The 20,824-nt window shown below is 38.2% G+C and overlaps 3 protein-coding genes across 3 annotated transcripts; all 3 read right to left on the bottom strand.

Annotated features, from left to right (window-relative positions):
• Nucleotides 1-5,209: 5,209 nt before the first annotated feature.
• On the bottom strand, nt 5,210-7,384 carry LOC139124380 (tripartite motif-containing protein 2-like). The gene has a single exon (XM_070690513.1). The coding sequence runs from the start codon at nt 7,382-7,384 to the stop codon at nt 5,210-5,212; it is 2,175 nt and encodes a 724-aa protein (XP_070546614.1).
• Nucleotides 7,385-10,027: 2,643 nt separating this feature from the next.
• Nucleotides 10,028-12,241, bottom strand: LOC139124379 (tripartite motif-containing protein 2-like). The gene has a single exon (XM_070690512.1). The coding sequence runs from the start codon at nt 12,239-12,241 to the stop codon at nt 10,028-10,030; it is 2,214 nt and encodes a 737-aa protein (XP_070546613.1).
• A 4,653-nt stretch (nt 12,242-16,894) lies between these two features.
• On the bottom strand, nt 16,895-19,099 carry LOC139124378 (tripartite motif-containing protein 2-like). Its single transcript, XM_070690511.1, has one exon. It carries the CDS (start codon nt 19,097-19,099, stop codon nt 16,895-16,897), a length of 2,205 nt encoding a protein of 734 aa, XP_070546612.1.
• Nucleotides 19,100-20,824: the final 1,725 nt, after the last annotated feature.

Here is a 20,824-nt window from a genome sequence, read left to right as displayed (position 1 = left end):
GAAAGTTTTTCTTTCTCCAAGAGCTTTAAAATGAGCCCCCATAAGTGATAGATCAGAAAGGAATTGTAAAAGTTTGAAAGTCAAATTATCTGTCCCCAAGGCCGGCTCTACCTTAAAGGTATACAGTCACCTGTAATCTAACTATGCCCATATATGGTCAAAGGGGCGTTCCTTGGTATTCAAAATGCACATGTGAGGGCGCTGATTTTAAAAAGCGGCCACCCGCTTAAAATCTGTGATTGGTTAGATTTTTTCTTTCCATGGTAACTGTGGCAAAATTGGAATGGGTGACAGTATACATTTAACCACATGGTCACTTTTTCTCAATCTCTGACTTCCATGTGATTGTACTGCATGATTAGTAAGGTGGGGTAATGTTGCTGATTTGCTATTACAGGTGTAACAACTTGTCGTTGATATTGCTTTTGTACGTGTGACATCTTGTGGTTGATTCAGTCACAGAGTAACATACACAGAGTGGCAACACCTATTGTTTAAGGCGTGAAGCGGTTACGTAAGCAATCCATGTTTGCCTCGCCTCACGAAGCTCTTGGCTCTCTTTTCCGAAGAGTGCCGACCATGCACCCTTCGGTAATTTTCGGATTTTCACCAATTGTTAAGCGAAAGTATGTTCGACAAAGTTTGTGTTGTTGTTGTCGTGTGGTGCTGATCGGAATTGATCTGCTTGCAAAAACGGGAATGTTTTGAGCTTCAGGAAAGTGGGTTTTACCGTTTTAAAAATTCCTCTCATATTTTTATGAATATATAATGAGTGTGTTTGAACCAAATTTGAAAGTCTTTTATCGATACTGTCTGGTTTTACTCAATGGTTTACGGTCAGTCATACCGTCTTTTACACGTGCGTCAAGAAAGGACATGTTTATGAAACTGCTGGCGTGTTATGTTTTGATTGGCGTGAAGCAGTGTTTCTGGCCTGAGAGCTCACAAAGTAACTATGGTTGCTACGCGACTGGCAGTATGATGCCATCTCGTCGTATGTTTCGCATAATCTCGTGTAATTATCAACCACAAACAAAGCCTCCATAAAGTTTAACACCTTTGAAGCTCATTTTAATATGAAAAGCCAATAGTCTACCGAGACGACCATGGAACAAAAGGCATGCAAGTGTTGCCACTCTGTGTATGTTACTCTGTGATTCAGTATACTGACAGTAGCGCTTGTTTGTATATAACTCTATCTTCCCTATTTCTGCCTTAGCGTACCATGGCCTGTGTGCAAACATAACGACAACAGCTATTCAAATTTCCCCATTATATTACAGCTTTGTCAATATCAATAGAGTTTGTGGCATCATAGCCTAAGATTATGACTGGTAATGCATCCGATTATCCAGCATTGTGGACCTAGATGAGTTCAAAACATGATTAACATAGAGTAGCTTCCCGGTGAGAATCTGGACAATCACGCATGTTCGAGCTGAACAGCAAAAAGATGATCTTCGTTTGATAAGATTCGTTCAATAAATTTTTTCTCACTTCTACAAGCATAATGCCAATCGAGAAATCGCCGTAAATGTGAAAATTAAACCGTGTTATTTGTAAATGTCATGTCTTCAATCTGTAGTCCATTATTATTCCTAACGATAATTCTCCTGTTTGTGTTTTGAGAAATCTAAACACAACCTGTGCCCTCTAAAGTAAAGCTGATTATAATCTATATCATCTGCAGCCGCAACCGAGGATTTCCTAAGCCAGTGTTTATATTCTATATAAGAAGACTTGGGCACTGAACGATGAATTAAAATAATCAAAACTGAAAATGTGAGCATTTGATTGGGAATGGCATGAAAAAATGTCGTCTGCTTAGCGTTTGTAATCCGTTGACGATTTGGACATTCTGAGAAATTCAATAAAGTGACTCACAGCCTCTTGTAAATTTTGATCTATTGGGAGTTAAATAGTTCGATGAAGTCACATACAAATTACAATTGAGCTTGTCTGGTCTCTCGATGGATGCAAGGAAAAATACCGTCGCTGGTGAACAGTCAATGCGTCAGAAGGGAGTGGTATAGTGTTCGCATGGGTTTATTCAAGACTGGAATATAACTATCAACATTATTCGAACTTTTCGGATTCTTGCGCGTAAATATAATATTTTGAACGAAATTAAAATTTAGAGGGAAAAGCCAAGATTTTCCTACCTGCCTATTTGGGAAACTTTCCACAAGCCCTTATCAAAAAGCTCGCACTCCCGTTCACCCATACAGACCATTTGGAAAATCACCGAAAAAGCCGAATCATCTCTCTACCGTTCGCAAAATGTGAGCGGCCGTCCCAGGAGCCATATTTTACAAACATTTTAGGGCTACATAGCTTTGAAATTCGTTCTCTCTCTCTCTCTCTCTCTCTCTCTCTCTCTCTCTCTCTCTCTCTCTCTCTCTCTCTCTCTCTCTCTCTCTCTCTCTCTCTCTCTCTCTCTCAGATTCTTTATGTTCTCTAGAAGTGCCTCAGAGGGGAGACAGAGACCAACCTAAAATGAATACCAGGGACAGTCTCAGGCGACCAAATCCCGACATCTTGGAAGAATATTGAAGAAGTCATAACACATTACGATATCACACTTGATCTTCTATGGCTTCATTAAGGAGACGACATCTTGATACGTATTCCTCCCCGATTTTTATTCTTGACTAATGAAGAGAATGGTTTAAAATTTCCTTGATCAAATATTGAGAAAAAGTATAAACCTTTCAAATGCAAGGCGCCCAGTATCTTGACTGAACAATGACAATAAAACAAGTTAAGACTCTTAAGTCCTTGAACCTTGCACACAAACTTGGCACATGTTATGCAGTATCTTCTATATTGATAATTTTCATTAAACGTTTTTCCTCAAAATCTATTCGTCTGAACTTTCAATTTGCCTGACAACAGCATTTCTTAGCTTCAGATAGATGATTCAATGTTAAGGTAGTATGCACCTCGAAAGTGAAAGACTTAAACTTTTGCTCTAACTTTCCTCAAGGAATCTTTCAATCATTCTCTTTCAAAATCAAGAATAAAAATAGGGGGTCACCGTGCAAAGTTTGGTACTAGAGAAACAAATTACCCAAGATTTACCGATATTACAAATTCAAAATGGCCGCCATCCCTGTGTTCACTCTATGGAGAAAAATATAAATTTTCGAATTTCGAAAAACTAAGCCGGTGAAAAGTTTTCTTTCACCAAGAGCTTTAAAATGAAGCCCCACATGTGGTATATCAGAAGAGAATTGTAAAAGTTTGAGAGTCCGAATGTCTGTCCCCGAGGTGCGTTCTACCTTTTAACAGAGGCCACTCTGGTTGTCCGTATTGCATTATTTTTGTAACTTGACCATGCCTATTCAAGGTAGAGTATAACCCTGTCATCACAAGATGTTGGTAACTTCCCATCACTTGGGAAAAGTTATCACGACAGCAACTGTTAACAAACATGTAAGAGGCAAGCGTTTCATGATGAAAAATTTAATTCATATTTCTATGTGACCTAGTCTTTGGTGGGACAGAGGGTATAGGCCTACGAGGGAAAGTTTTCACCCAAATCCGACGAAATTGTTATGGTCGAGAAATCAAGTCATATTACTCTCATTCTCAATTAATTACGCTGCTTGCCCGTTCAGATCTTTCGCATCACCTTTAAAGGTCTGAACAACACTGCTCATACCAATATATCCGACCTGATCCTTCCCACACCCCATACATGGTTCTGTCGTCTAATTACAAAGTTGTACTACATGTACTACGGAGTAACCAGAAAACGTAGGGTGCATGAATCTTCATTCTCACGCACTCCCCCGCCCTCATCTGTAACAGGGTCCCACTAAAATACGCCAGTCTTGATGGTTTTAAGAAAAAGAATCAAATTTCACCTGTTTAGCAGAACAAACTGAACAAATCTTACGACGGTTTGGAGTTTGGCGCTATAGAAACCAATTTTATGGATTGAATGACTGAAGATTGACAACGCATCATCTCGTAAGTTCGGTTACACCCAATAGATCACTTTCTAATGGGTGCAAATTAACTTCTCAAGCTGACTGTCATAGATAAACTAACAAACAAATGCATCATTTCAAAATCATCTTTATTAACAATTCATTCAACCACAAGGAAATGTGAAAGCTATCTTATGGAGTAAACTCCGAGACAAACAAGACATTTTCAATAACACAACAACAACAACTAAGGGAACATTTTATGAGATGAATTGAACAGAATCGATAAACTGATAAAGGGCTTAGTGATCCTAACGCAGAGGGTACCTGGTAGGCTTACATTTGACAGTAAGCATTGTGAAACTGCCTTGTTGTGCCAGGAAACTACATGTTTTGTCATTCAGGGGTGGTAATAGGGGTACCATATCATCGCACAAATTGAAAATTAACTAACGTAAGGAACAGGGAATTTATGAGCATTACACTTCAATCGACCAGATGTCATTTTCACACTAATGATTTAGTCTAAAACGTTTATAATCATGTCACTCAGTCACATACTCAGCTTACTGAATATATATATATGATAAATTGACCTGAATGTAAAGTGTATCAGGTAAATATTAAACTTGTGACTGTAAAAACATCATTTAACAAGTTGCCTGACCTTAATTCCTACTCCAATCAATAATAAATGACAAAACGTTTACTTCCTTTTGCAGTATATCAAATAATCAATCAGACATTGGATACAAACAATTTACATTTGGCACATGAACATGTAATCAAATTGTTTATTACAAATTGTTTATTTAACAGATAAAGGTACATTTACAAGCAAAAATAAAAGATGTATTTCAGTGAAAGTATGACTTTATCTGGTTTGGACCATAGAAATAGTCCACAAGGACTAGTCGAGTCCATGGCCCACTATCACCTCATAACTGTAAACGATGATGTCATAAAGGGCTTAAGTAAGGACATAAAATACATATCGGAGATAAAGAGAAAATAGAATACATTAGATAGATGAACAACTCAAGAAAAAGATACAAATTATTCTGTTTTCATTAAGTATCTTCTTAATTCAACTTTAGACCATTGTCTTAAATCGCAGGACCAATTTACACAGAATCCTACATCGTTGTAAAACTTCCATTAATGAAATACTTTTTGGGAAAAATTGTTTGCCACAAAATCAAAGAACAAGTGGTCAAATCTTTCAATTCAAACGAATCGTTGGCATTTTCCGATACGCACGCCTTTTGACGTCATCACTGTGCAAACACTTTGATACAGTTGTTTCCCCTGTCAGCAACAATAACCCTGCAAGGTACATCATCTGTCAGTGCAAGGCCGGTGGGCCAGTCAAGCCCATCAAGGTCACTATCAATACGACAAACAAACTTGCCGCTAACCTCAAACTTCAGTAGGCAGGCAGGATAACAGGTAACATAAACGTATTTGTCATTTTCGATTGCTATTCCCCTGGGGTGTCTCAGCTGACCATCCCCACACTTACAATCAAAGGAATACAAATACTTGTTTTGTTCGTTAAACACCTGGATACACTTGTTATTGTAGTCTGCCACACACACCATTCCAGTACTCCCTATGACTACACCCCAGGGCCAATTCAAAATGATTTGACCTTTGCGTTTTGGCCGAAATGACCCTAGATAAATACCGTGCTGTGTATAAGTCCTGATACACTGCCCACTATGGTCTGTTACATAGACATGGCCATTTAAAGAGCTAATCCCAATACCATACGTACTCCTCAACTCATTTTGTCCAAAGCATCTCATGACTTGCCCATATTCATCAGTGACGACCACTTGCTTATTGTTCTCATCTAAATTATAATATGTATTATCGCTTGCTATCGCTATATCACATGGTCTGAAAGGCTCCTCAAACTCTTCAAATTTCAAGACTTTCTTAAATTGGCCATCCGCGGTAGTTATCTGCAACCTATTGTTTTCTGCATCAGCAGTTACAATGTCTCGATCGTTGTTTATGGCTACACCCAGGGGACTGGTATACTGTCCCTCAGCACTTCCTTTGCTGCCTATTGTCTTCACCAGTCCTTTCATGATAGGATAGCGCTGTATCACTTGTTCCCCTTTCTTTGTGGTAGATTGATAACTATCCAATCGTCCGGTCTTTGTAACGGTATGTGTAACATCTCTGTTCTCCGACGAATAAATGTCTTCCTCTGCCGACATCGATTCCACCTGTTGTTTTGGGATGACTTTTTGTCCTGTGGTGTCTCTGGTTCGGCTTTGCAAATCGGCAGAGTCACCCTTTTGTTGTTTGGGGATGTTTCCAGTGGCTCTCTTTGCGATCTGGGTCTCATACTTTGATTCTAGCAACCCAAGAATTCCACACTCACAAAATTCTGCAGGTGTGAATATAATGCCTTTACTATTGTCAGCCTTTATTCCACTTTCCATGGTACTTAGCTGCCCAATATATTTGTCAACATCACCCTTCGAGGAAAGTAGTTGAGCAGCATTCCCGTGATGCATCAGTGTCTCAATATAACTGCATGCACTCTTGATGTCACCCTGTACTAATTCCATCTCATCAATATCTCCATTTGTTCCTTTGATTTTCATTTCGTATTTGTTTTCCAGTTCATCTATCAGTCTCTGCTCTTCCCTCTTTATTGCCTTGATGGTTTCAGCTGTCTTCATTCTCACTCTGCGTTTTTCTCTGCTGCACTGCTCCGTAAGATCACTGTGCATCTGCTTGGCCAGAATTTTGTTCTTTTCAGCTTCCTGTTCTTTCACTTTCAGCTTGTCAACCATGGCTTTCAATTCTGTCAGATACTCATCTGCTGCATCTTTCAAGTCTCTGTGCTCATGTTCTGGTATGCGGTGTTTGACAATAGCGCAGTTTGTACAGACAGGTACCTGACAGGTTTCACAATAGAACTCAATTTCATTCTTTGTATGGATACTGCAATATTCCACTTCCTGTAGTGTTCTTGGACTTACTGATTTTGCTCTGTTATATTCTTCAATCGTCATAACTTGATGTGCCTTCGTATATGATAGATTTCTATGTGCCTTGACACAGATGTTACAAAGATAATGTTTGCACTCCACACACCTGTGGGTGGCTGTGTTTTCTTGACAAGCTTCACACTTAATCTCACCTCCTTTCATACTTTTCAAGCGTTGTCTGAATATCTCAATGAGATTCTTCATGAAAAAGTTGCTTTTTATCGCTGGTGCTCCTCCATCAGGAACCTTACATGGCTCTCTACATTCCGGACAAATAAGAGAGCCAGACTTCTCAATCAACGTGACTAAACACTGCTCACAGAAAGTGTGCAGACATGGTAGGATTTTAGGAGAATCGAACTGCTCCAGACAGATGGTACAACACAATAAATCTTCACCGATTTCTTCCAAAACTTTGCGTTCAGAAGCAGCAGCCATTATGCTTTGGGGTGTTTTCAATACGTTGAAACACGTATGAAGCAACTGACAGATTAGGCCCCTTAACATGGCATTCCAACACTGAAATTTATAATGTGGCACAAGCTACTTCATCGGCCTTTTACGAAATGAAGCAGTGCCATATTAACAGCCTTTATTAACATAAAGGGTTCTCGATGACCTAATTCTTTCAATTCCAGGTAATGGTTTATCCCTCGGAAAAGAGGTTATCAAGTAGAAATTCTGTAAAATATTGTGTAAATATTTGATTTGCCTGATTAAATACAATAGAAATATAGAATGCTAGAGTACTGCTGGCGTGCAAATAGTGAACAAGCCGAGGCAGAGATATTCAGTGGCAGGATGATGTCTTTGCCAAATGAGTTTTTACCGTATAGTTAATGACCAATAGCGCAATGGCAAATGCTATGAAAAATTATACCTTAATTGCCCAGAAAGTTCTGACATCATAATTAATTACTCTTCACCAGTGCCTGGAGCAATGGATCATTCGCGCATAATGCTATTGTAACGCCCTCCCTTGTAAATATTTTATCTCGAAGCGTCCTTCATGTGGCCAAGGCGTGTCAAGGTTGGTTCAGAATCATACGAGAAGGAGATAGGAGATAGCGTAATACGTTTAATTAATTATTGGTAAATGAAAACAATCGAGAACAGGATATTCCATGGTGTGATATTGCTTAATCTTAAGAAGCAATCAAAGACTGGCGGAAATTCCCATGTGATGACCATTTTATAGTATATCACTTTGTAGAGAATGTACACTAGGGAGGTATGCGATTAGAATTGCGAGACCTTGATCGTTACGGTTGCCATGATTTTGAAAAAATGATCTGAAGTTGTGCACACACAATCAACATCTTTGTGTGTCAGCTTCACTTACTGAAAGCATTACAATCCAAACTGGTACCTCAGCTGCTGTTCCCAAACTACGAGCGCAACACTATATGTGTGAACAATATCTTAGGTACAAAGTTGGAATGGCAGTACACGGGCAAAGGGGTTACTGCGCTTCATCTACTTTCATAATGTTCAGATCATCAATTACATATATTATAGGGCATAACTTTAAAGTTTTATGACAAGTTTCATTTATTGCTAAAACAGCGAAAAAATGGAACAAAATAGAAAAAAGAGAAGGAAGAGAACCAAGAAAGAGGAAAAGTAAGCTGTAATACGGTATTCATCAAGTAAATATCTGCAACCATTTATTTTCTCTACAATGTTGACTTTACTAAATTGATTAAAAATATGACTCGGATGGCTAACGTACACACTGATACCTAAAAGACAAAAAGTGAGTTAAAGTCAAAGCTGCTAATGCTGTAATGAGAAGATTGCCAAATCATAGACAATATTGATTTCTAAAAGTGAACTTGCAGTCTACACATATCAAACAAAAACGAAAGAATCAGAGGTTTGCATATTTCGTGTCAAATATAATGATAAACAATAACTTGTGACTACAGTTATAATACGAAAAGACGCGCACAAATCCTAAATATACATAGTATGTGATTGTGAATATTTTTTTAAACTATAGAATGTATATGCTGTTCACATGAAATAGAAAATGAAAGGACTGAGAAAGTGGCAACTTGTAAAATACACTACAGTTGCATTATATTACTTGTCAAAAGAACATGCTTTTCTTGTGTAATGTTAGAAGTTTGTTAATATCCCATTAAAGTAGACTAGAACGGGTTAAAAGAGTTACATTGTGCTTTGAACCGTTCAAGTTGTTCGGTGACGGTGAATAAGTATAACATGTACTAAGGAATCAAAGAGCATAGGAGAAACGATCAGTCATCATAAGATGTAAGCATTGTTCTAGAAACTTTCAGCGCTATTTGATTACTTCATCAACATTTCTGCTAACTAATGCAACTATCAAATGTTCCTTTGCCTTCTTAGAAAACACACAAAATAAAAACTGAAATTTTAGAAGCAAATATTGCAGAAAAGGTTCTACTAATAATGCAAATGCAATCCTTTTATGGTAATAAGTTCTCTTCGTTTTGGAAACTAACTAACATCATGTATCTTTTCATCTTTTCAGGCATTTCAGGTATAAAATTCCTGCATAACCTAAACCTGTATTTATCTGTAATATTATGTGTTTACCTGTAGAGATCCGCCAATGTTGAAAATACGGTGGACCGCCTGAGACTCTTTTGACTCACTTAAAGTACCTGGCAGGTACCTTTTAGGTATCACAGTGGTATTTTAGAAGATCGTAAAGTTGTATTTAAGGTAGTATGCACCTCGAAAGTGAAAGACTTAAACTTTTGCTCTAACTTTCCTCAAGAAATCTTTCAATCATTCCCTCTCAAAACCAAGAATAAAAATAGGGGGGTCACCGTGCAAATTTTGGTACCAGAGAAACAAATCACCCAAGATTACCGATATTAGTATTTTAAAATGGCCGCCATCCCTGTGTTCACTCTACGTAGAAAAATAAAAATTTTCGAATTTCAAAAAACTAAGCCGGTAAAAAGTTTTCTTTCACCAAGAGCTTTAAAATGAAGCCCCACATGTGGTATATCAGAAGAGAATTGTAAAAGTTTGAGAGTCCGAATGTCTGTCCCCGAGGTGCGTTCTACCTTAAAGTACCGAGAATTCTCATTGTACAAATACTTTAATGCAGTGTCTTCCCATATCAGCAACGACCAGCCTACAAGGTACATCATCTGTTAGTGCTACACCGATAGGCCAATGCAAACCATCTGTATCCGTGTCAATACGACAAACCAACTTACCACCGCTCTCAAACTTGAGCAGGCAGTGAGGGTAACCAGCAGTAACATAGACATATTTATCACTTTCGATAGCTAACCCTCTTGGATTTCTCATCTGACCATCTGTGCTCACACACCTGAAGGCGTACAAATATCTGTCGTGTGCATTGAATACCTGGATTCGCTGATTATTGCGATCTGCTACATATACAATTCCATTACTTCCTATGACTACACCCCAAGGCTGATTGAACTTTCCCCGACCTTCACCTTCTGAACCAAATGACTTAAGATATTTCCCGTTTTGTTCAAAAACCCTGACACAGTGTCCGCCCCGGTCTGTCACATACACATTACCATTTATTGGGCTAATGCCAATACCATACGGATCTTTCAACTCACTTTGTCCAAAACATTTGATGACTTCCCCATCCTCATCACTGACAACCACTTGCTTATTGTTATCATCTAAGCTATAACATGTATTGTCGCTTGATAACGCTACATCACATGGCATGAAAGCCTTTTCAAATTGTTCGAACTTTATAATTTTCATAAATTTGCCCTCTTTGGTTGTTACCTGCAACCTGTTGTTGTCCCTATCTGCAGCGACTATGGCTCTCTCCTTGTTTACTGCCACACTGTGAGGCCTACTGTACTGTCCCTTAATTGTACCTTTACTACCAATTGTGGTCATCAAACCTGTGACTACAGGTATGATAAAAGGACAGCCTGGCATTGTTTGATCTGCTATAGTCACTATTACTTCAACTTTGTCATCTACCTGTGCAGTAACCTTAACTTTATGAGTGCCGTCTTTGTCTTCTTCTACAGTGACGTCTTCCCAAGATGCATCAGGTATTCTGACCTTGGCTTTCACCCGTTGTTTTGGTATTACCTCATTTCCTGCTGAATCTCTGCTAACTATAAGTAGGTCTGCAGAATCACCATTCATGAGTTGTTCTGGAATGTTCTCGACTGTACAGTTTGACATACAAACGTCAGACCTCAGTGCTCCCAAAGTTCCATTTTCACAGAACGGTGTCCATGGTGTAAATACAACTTCATCATGTTTGTATCGCAGTGTGGCTCCCATGGAAATTAGTTGATTGATACGATAAACAACGTCACTCTCTGCGGAGAGAAGTTGAGCGGCATTCCCATGATGCATCAGTGCCTCTATATAACTTAATGCACTCTTAATATTACCATGTTTTAGTTCTAATTCATCAATATCAACGGCTGCTCTTTTAATCTTTATTTTGTAAGATTTCTTTAGTTCATGTTGTAGTCTTTGCTGTTCTTTCTGTATTTTCTCGATTAACTCTTCTGCCTTCACCCTCACTTTGATTTTTTCTTTGTTGTACTGCCCTTTAAGATCACTGTGTATTTGCCTGGCCAGGTTTTTTTTCTGTTCAGTTTCTTCTTCTTTCACTTTCAGTTTGTCAACCATTACGTTCAATTTTGTAAGATACTTATCTGCGGCGACTTTCAAATCTCCATGTACATGTTCTGGTATGCGGTGATTAATAATGGTACAGCTTGTACAGACAGGTACCTTACAGGTATCACAGTAGTATTTTAGAAGATCGTCTTGGTGATCATTACAATATTCAACATCAGGTATTTTCCTGGAGTGTTTGGACTTTGTCGCAGAATTTTGATACTCCTCATTTGTCATAAGCGTATGTGCCTTAGTAACTGGTATATTTCTATGTGCTTTAACACAGCTGTTGCAAAGATGATGCTTACACTCCAGACACCGATGAGTGGCTGTATTATCTTGACAACCGTCGCATTTGATCTCAACTCCCTGCGTGGCCTCCAGTCGTTGCTTGATTGTTCCGATCAGATTGTTCATAAAGAAGTTGGTTTTTAACGCTGGCACTCCGTCAACAGGAAGCCTATATTTCTGTCGACATTCCGGACAGTGGAGAGATCCAGTCTTCTCAACCAGTGTGACTAAACATTTCTCACAGAATGTATGCAGACATGGTAGAATTTTAGGAGACTTGTACTGCTCCAGACAGATGGAACAACGCAGGAAAGCTTCACCAATTTCTTCCAATATATGTTCAGAAGCGGCGGCGGCGGCCATTCTAACTAGTAATCAATACGGAATTTACGCACGACAGAGATGTTTGCAGAGTAGGCCCCTCAACATGGCTTTGATTCATTGCGGGTGAAAATGTAGGTAAAACGAGCTCCGAAAGAACCACCTAGTTGACTAATATTGTTTCGTTGTGCTTCTGCTCAGTCTGGGCTTTTGTTAACGAAAAATTAAAATATTAGACTGCTAGTATAAGTACATTTTGTGCATAGATTTATGTAATATTTGTCAATTAGCATGCTAGGCGTTCACGATTTTTTACCAGGGCATTAGAGCCTTCGTTAGTAAAAAGGATAACAACAGCATGGCAACAATTGGCAAGACAGTTATGTCAAAAATGTTCGCCCCCTGACATAATTCGACATTTCAGCTTATAAATGATTGTGAAAGCCACTTTAATGGTGGCGTGTCAATGACTCAAATGTATTCACTGGCAGGTGCGGCCTTGGCCTTAATCAAATACATTTCACATTCCGTGGTTGATTTAATGAATCTGATTGCGTTGAGGCTCCAGTCACAAATGCGGGTGTGAGGGCGGGGGTTGGAGGAATTCAGGGGGATTCGAAAATTTCGGTGGTAGTAGTGGAGGGACTTGCAAGTTTTGTTCCGCATAAGGGGGTTGAAAATGTTTTGGTTCCTTTTATTTTTTTAATTTTCCGATTACAAGGCTGGTAGGTATTTCAATGAGAAATGAACAACATAGTCATCTAAAGGTTTTCATGTTAGAAATAGTTAAACAAAATCTGGAACTATTTTGTCGCATTTCATGACTTTCATCTCGAAAAAATTTAAAAACATATGAATGCCATTGAATTTTCGTAGAAAAAAACAAGTAGGGGCAGAAACTTCAACTGTTGATCATTTTTTTCAACATTTCTATGCAATTTATCATATACAGTGTCTTGCTGTCTCCCTAGCATATGCTGAAAGACACAGTTGACAAAGCCTGTACATATAAACATTGGTTATGAACGGAATCAGAGTCCACACTAGTCAATTGTACAAATGTACGGTACATATACACAGGCTGTATTGGCAAGCTGAATACTAGACAGTTCAACATGCTGCAGGCAGTAGAACAAGAACACAGTCGTATAAACTGAACATAAATATTGTCAGAATTATCAAAAGTTAATACAGCTACGGCCCTGCTCCTACCTACGGGCAGTGTCACTGTCACTGCATACTGGCAGTGACAGTGATAGCTCTGACTCATGTGAAGTTGAACAAGAATTTGGGTCTTATGACGCCCATGACAGTAAAACATATTTATACACAATTATGTTGTACACACTCTCCAACACACACACCGCAAAACAAACAAAAAAACAAACAAAAAAGCTGATGTTAAGATTGAACGACAACATATTAAGGTGGAACAGTATGCGCCAATAAATTTAATGACCTAATCTTTTGCTCAAACTTTCCATAAGGCAGTTTAAACCATCCCCTTTCGAAATCAAAAATAAATATATACACGCAAAATTTGGTACAAAAGAAATAAATTATGTATCGCCGCAATCTCGATGGGAATTTTTTTTTTATTTTCACAAACACACGCCAGAGAAAACCTTACTTCGTCCTTGACCTTCAAAACGAGACCCCAAGTGATGTACCGAAAAAAATGTATTGTAAAAATTTGAGAGTCTGAATATCTCTACCACAGGCGCGTTCTACCTTACGGTGGTATGCCCCTCGAAAGTGAAAAATTTAAAGTTTTGCTCAAACTTTCGTAAATGAAATTTTCGACCATTCTCCTACCAAATCAAGAATAAAAATCAAGGGTCCTTATGCAAAATTTGGTAATAGAGAGACAAATTACCTAAGATTTCCCAATATTTGAAAATGGCCACCATCCCTGTGTTAACTCTTCCATATTTCTATGCAGTCTTTGATTGTCTCATAAGATTAAACAAGGTCACACTATGGAATATCCTGTTCTCGACTATTCCTATTCTCATTGAAATCTTTACCAATAATTAATTAAAAGTGTGACGCTATCTCCTATCTCCTTCTCGTACGATCTTGAACCAACCTTCACACGCCTCGGCCACATGAGGGGTGCTTCGAGATAAAATGTCTACAAAGAAAGGTGTCACAGTAGTTATTATGTAATTTTGTTCATGGAGGTTGCAAAATTTTTTCTCATATATTTGTATCAACCCATGTCCAAATACAATGGTTTACCAAGCCCCATTGGGATGAGTTGTTTATCTATGGCACGTACAATTTGGCTCAGGCCGTAAGTCTGCAGTTGTTTATTTCACAGCGTCCCGCTCTGCTGGCGATACCATTCCTATATCAGCCCTTTGAGTTTGCATTTTTCTCCCTTGGCCCAACCTTCTTGTTTAGGTTAACAACATGACACAAGAATCGGTATCAGAATCAGTATTGATACTTGATCATTTGATGGTTTGGATGAACAGCAGGCATGCAGCTGTGGGCCTCACAAGGCTGTGTTAACACGAAGACGTACACATGACTCGAATAAATGTTGTGTACTGGCACAGGGTCTTGCAATTAATATTCGTCTTGAAGGTACCATAAATAAGTGTCATGTATGTTAAGCATTTTTATTACACAAGTCTTACCTGTGTATTGTGTGTCTATACTTTACCCTCGCCATCTTTGTATAGTATTTCAAAGAAAACAGTCTATATCTCTTAATTATATTACATGGATTGGAGGGGCCCACTGTGCCTCCGCCCCATATACCTAATAAATGGTTATTTTCTGTTCGAAAAACGGTATCAATGTTGGATATTTTAGGATGCCATACCTCTCTTGAGTGGTTTGGATTTGCATGTACTGCTCTAAACGGAGGAAAATGGTATGCAATTAATAAAAGATAAATAAGGAAACAAATAATCTGCACATGCAGAGTTTTGATCCGTCAGGAAGTATCCAGAAATCGGACCAAACATTCGATGGAAACAACATTTTCTCTAAAAGGAGGTTGAACCTGTGACGTTCTGTTTGCTGATATTTAAGGTTTTACTAGAGTTCAACTTCCTTCTTCTTCCTCTTCCAACTCAGTTGTTTAATATATGCCCAGTACTATATATTGAAATTGGTCGTTATGCCACTTAACTTATGACTTCCTTTCGGCTCGATATTGTTAATATTCTCTTGCTTAGCGCATCAGGTTTGTGGGTATTTACAGTTGACGAATATGATTAGGTCGTTAGATTCATGTGGACAGAACCTGCCATTATGGATGTTTACTGTCACACCAAGAAATGTGTGATTTTCAGGTTAAAATGAGATACTGTTGTATGTAATGTTTACATTGATATATTTACATTTATTTATTTATCTATTTATTTGTTTATTTAAAAACGGAGATTTTTTAATTTACTCTTGTGTAAGATAAGATGTGTAAAATTAGTATTCTTTCACTCTAATTATCATTGCTTTATACGCAATGAGAACATTACTGCTGAGTATTATTCCACCTTGATATTATTACAAGAAACGTTGAAATCGTTATGGCTGAAAAATAAAAGTTACGTAAGTTCTCCTCGTAAATAATTATTGATTATACTGTTTGCATTAGATTTTATTTTTGTTTTTTGTTTTTTTTTCATCATCTGGTAAAATGAGATGAATGCATATCATCAAACGGTTACGTAAAATTGATCAAAATACTTCCAGTCCACAGTAAAACAGGAACAGGAACATTTTTGTTTTCAAGCTTGAGATGAACTTCCGTAAATCTGTTGACCCGATTATGCAAACTGCATTCCAAAACGTATCAATATGTCATGTACTTCACTGCAGTTTGGTTCCACACACAAGAACAGTCACTCCTATCTTTTACAATTGATTTTGATAACACCAACAATGAAGAATTTGAAAATATACAATACAGAGATACAACATAATTTCAATCACAGTGACAGTGCACCCGGACAACAAAATATGGACATGAATATTTTAAAGCTTTACATAAGCTTCACAGGATATCTTATCACATTAAAGTGCCACACAAAAATATGAAATTCATTGACATTGTACGTGCACCAAACATACTAACTTTGAGACATGACCTGATTTTCATCCTAAACATGGAGAAATGTACAGAATGAAGAAACCTGAACACATGATGGCATGGTAGTCTTGATTTGAAGATGAAACGTTACTTCTACGGTACACATTGAGTAGAATACACTTTTTCTGACAAAGATTTCCAATAGAAAAATTACCACTATTAACAAAATTTGACATTGTAATGATATGCTTTGAGCTTAGACTATCCTGATTTTTTTCTATAAAAACAACTTGATTTTGAAGATTGTTCATAGATGGACGTGCATGATCATTTCAGAATGAGATTAACAGAGCTTAAACGTACTTAAAAAGACAAACACTTCAATTTGTCGGATATGGGATTTCCTTCCAGTGGTTCAATGTGAACCATCTGTTATCATATCATAAAGATCTCTTCTTTTGGTTAACAGGTGCCGTGCGGTGTGAGTTCGAATCTGATCGAAAAGTTAATATATTCTAAGTATATTCGTCATGGATTTGATCAGCATGTATACAATCTATCTAGAATCATATATTTTAGTTACTGTCTTATCTTCCAACACAAATATATGCACAGTTATATCCAGCACATTACACACCTCATTGGTATGATCACTGTACAAACACTTTGATGCACCGGTTTTTCCTGTCGGCTACAACCACCCTGCAAGGGACATCATCTGTCAGTGCAATACCAGTCGGACAGTTCAGCCCATCCCTATCACTATCAATACGACAAACAAATTTGCCACTGCTCTCAAATTTCAATAGGCAGTCGAAAGCAGTAATGTAGACATATTTGTCGTTTTCAATTGCTATTCCCCTGGGTTGTCTCGTCTCACCATCCCCTCTCTGACATTCAAAGGAATACAAATACTGGTCTTGTGAACTGAATACCTGGACACGCTCATTCAGTAAGTCTGCTACAAACACCATTCCAGTGCTTCCTATGACTACACCCCATGGCGTATTGAACTCTCCTGGATTTTTACCATTTGTGCCAAATGATCTGAGGTATTCGCCATGTTTGGTGTATACAATGACACAGTGCAGGGCCATATCTGACACATACACATTGCCACTTACAGGATTAATACCGATACCTAATGGATCTCTCAACTCAGTTTGTCCAAAGTGTCCTATGACACCTCCATTCTCATCACTGACAACAATTTGCTTGTTGTTGCCATCTAAACTGTAGTAAATATTATCACCTGATAAAGCTATATCACGTGGACTAAAAGGTTTCTGAAAATATTTGAATTTCAAAATTTTCTTAACTCTGCCCTCAACATTTGTTATCTGCAATCTATTGTTTTCAGTATCTGCAGTGACGATGTCTCTGTCTTTGTTTATAGCCACACCACAAGGGTTGTTGAACTGTCCCTGTGCACTACCTTCACTGCCAATGGTCTTCACCAGTCCTTTGATGACAGGTATGATGACAGGACAGCCTGGTATTACCAAATTTCCAATTGCGATGGTGACTTGATATATACCGAACAATTGTCCCCTTACTCTGACTGTGTGTGTTCCATCTCTGTTATTTGTTACATCAATGACTTCCCATGATCCATTGGGTTTTTGCACCTTGGCTTTCACCTGTTGTATTGGGATGACTTGTTTTCCTGAGGAATCTCTGGTTGTGATCAGTAGGTCTGCTGAGTCACCTTTAAGAAGTTGTCTTGGAATGTTTTCAACTGTACACTTAGAGATTTCAAGGTCATATTCTGATTTCAGCAATCCAAGAATTCCATTCTCGTAGAACTCTGTTCTAGGTAGGAATATAACATGTTCACGGGGAGCCATTTGTCTGGTTTCAATGGTAATGAGCTGCTGAATGCACTTACCAATCTCACGACTTGTGGAGAGAATTTGAGCAGCATTCCCATGATGCATCAGCTTTTCTATGTAATTGCGTGCACTCTTAATATTACCATGTTTTATCTCAAAATCATCAATATTAACAGCTGCCCTTTTAATTTCCATCTTGTAATTGTTTTTCATTTCATTTATCAGTCTCTGCTCTTCTCTTTTTATTTTCATGATGATTTCTTCTGCTTTCATTCTCACCTTCCTTTCTTCTCTACTGCACTGCTCTGTAAGATCACTGTGTATCTGCTTGGCCAGGGTTTTGTTCTTTTCGGCTTCCTGTTCTTTCTCTTTCAACTTGTCAACCATGACTTCCAATTCTGTACGATACTCATCTGCTGCATCTTTCAAGTCTCTGTGGACATGTTCTGGTATGCGGTGATTAAGTATGGTGCAGTTTGTACAGACAGGTACCTGACAGGTTTCACAGTAGAACTGAATTTCATTCTTTGTATGGACACTGCAATACTCAACTGCTTGTAGTGTCAATGGACTTGTTGACTTAGCTATTTCATATTCTCCAAATGTCATAAGTTGATGTGTTTGTGTAAGTGGTATGTTTCTGTGGGCCTTGGTACAGATTTTACAAAGATACTGTTTACACTCCACACACCTGTGAGTAGCCGCGTATTCTTGACAAGCTTCACACTTGGTCTCAGGTCCCTGCATAGACTCCAGTCGTAACTTGAATTTCTCAATCAGATTGCTCATAAAGAAGTTGCTTTTTATCGCTTGCACTCCTCCAACAGGAAGCTGATATAGCTGTCGACATTCCGGACAGATCAGGCATCCAGTCTTCTCAATGAGGGTGAATAAACACTGCTCACAGAATGTATGCAGACACGGTAGTATTTTAGGAGACTTGAACTGCTCTAGACAAATAGTACAACACAAGAAATCTTTGCCGATTTCTTCCAAAACTTTACGTTCAGGAGATGTGGCCATTGTGTCTACCAGTAGGAGAATTCTTAAATACTATCCTGGGGCAGGTACAGTCTAGTTGAGAAATTTAAACCCCTTAAGATGACATTGAAAACGCAGTATTTTGCAATGACAAGAGAGAAACTACCCGGTTTGATTATGAACCTGAGATATGTCTTTTAACATTCAGCAGTGACTTAGGGACTCTGTAGGTCATGTGACTTTATCAAAGGGAGAGGCACATGTTATCACAATAAATGGATGACGTTTGATGTTCAGAGGTCGTGTAGATAACAATAGTGTAGATTCTTTGCATATATATCATTGAATGACATGATTAAAATAGCAATGATGTACGGCTCCAACTTTGAGGAAATGGTCATCCTGGTAGATTCATTTCCGTCTATCCTGTGACGGCACAGTAGTGATGATAGAAACCCATCTTGTAAACAGGTACAAGGAAACAAACAGAAACACTAGTGGTAGGAAGTTGTATTTACAATGCGCACAGATGATGTACCTAATGTTATTATCTGTTGCACGTGATATGTGAGGGAAGCATCCTACATAGGCCCTGGAGATATTTTGAGAAATGTGGGTTATACATGAGGACATACTCATAGTCTGGTCTCATGCCCCATTTCTACTGCTGGCTGCACTGTTCATAGGGTCCAGTATGGGCTATTGTAAGCATTGCTGTCAATAGTAACAAGTACAGTGATTGCATTAAAGATATTTCCGAACATGCAGCTACCTTTGAACTTTTGAGTTAGTTTGCCGAACCACGTATGCTTTGTCAAAATGGAATGAAAAACACTCATCGTCGTATTCTGGTTTTAAGGCAAAGCAGCTTGACTGCCTTAAAGCATGAATGGGTCTGCATTGGTCTACTGCAAACTGTTACAGAAAATCACTCATTTTTGATTCAATGTCATACATAAGAAAGGAGGGATAATCTGAGACTAAACCAAGAACAATAATCGTTATTTCACCACTTAATGCAAACCTAGAAGAACAGAGTCAGAGACTTAAAGTACAACCATGCAAATAACTTCAACGTACAATGCTTCACCATCTTGTCTATGGATTATGATCACACACTTGCCAGGTGAATGTTCTCAGTCAAAATTCTGACTGAAGTAGTAGTCTGGTCACCCGCCCCATTTCTACTAGGGATACTTTAAGGCAGTCAAATTGCTTTGGCTTATAACCAGGGTACAACCAAGGATGTGTCTTTTTCATTCAATTTTGACAAAGCGTACTTTGTTCGGCAAACAATATCAAAGTTCAAAGGTAGCTGCATGTTGGAATTATCTTCAATGCAATCATTGCGCTCGCTACTATTGACCAATGACAGCCATGCTTACAATGACCAATACCTGACCCTATTTTCGTCAGCAGCGTAGCCAGCAGTAGAAATGGGGTAGGGGACCAGACTTACAGTACATATTGTACTATGTATCAAAGCTATTTGAAAAGCAGTTTCTGATGAGAACATTTTGTACCAAACTATGGGATGTGTTTCCTCAAAATTATGATTTTCAATAATTTATTTATAATCCAAATAAATTGATTTCACAAGGCTCACATCAACCCTGTCAATATGTAAACCAAATTTCACAGCAGCTGAATGAGGAATTTCCCAGAAAAACCATTTTTAAAGCAAATGGCCAAGATATTTTCAAAAATATTGACTTGCTATACACTTTGGAATAATTCAAAATTATGACATGAACACTTCAGGGGAAC

This window comes from Ptychodera flava, assembly GCF_041260155.1.
Source record: "Ptychodera flava strain L36383 chromosome 23 unlocalized genomic scaffold, AS_Pfla_20210202 Scaffold_24__1_contigs__length_23054250_pilon, whole genome shotgun sequence".
NCBI classification, from domain to species: Eukaryota; Metazoa; Hemichordata; class Enteropneusta; family Ptychoderidae; genus Ptychodera; species Ptychodera flava.
This window is presented reverse-complemented; position numbering and strand designations above follow the sequence as displayed.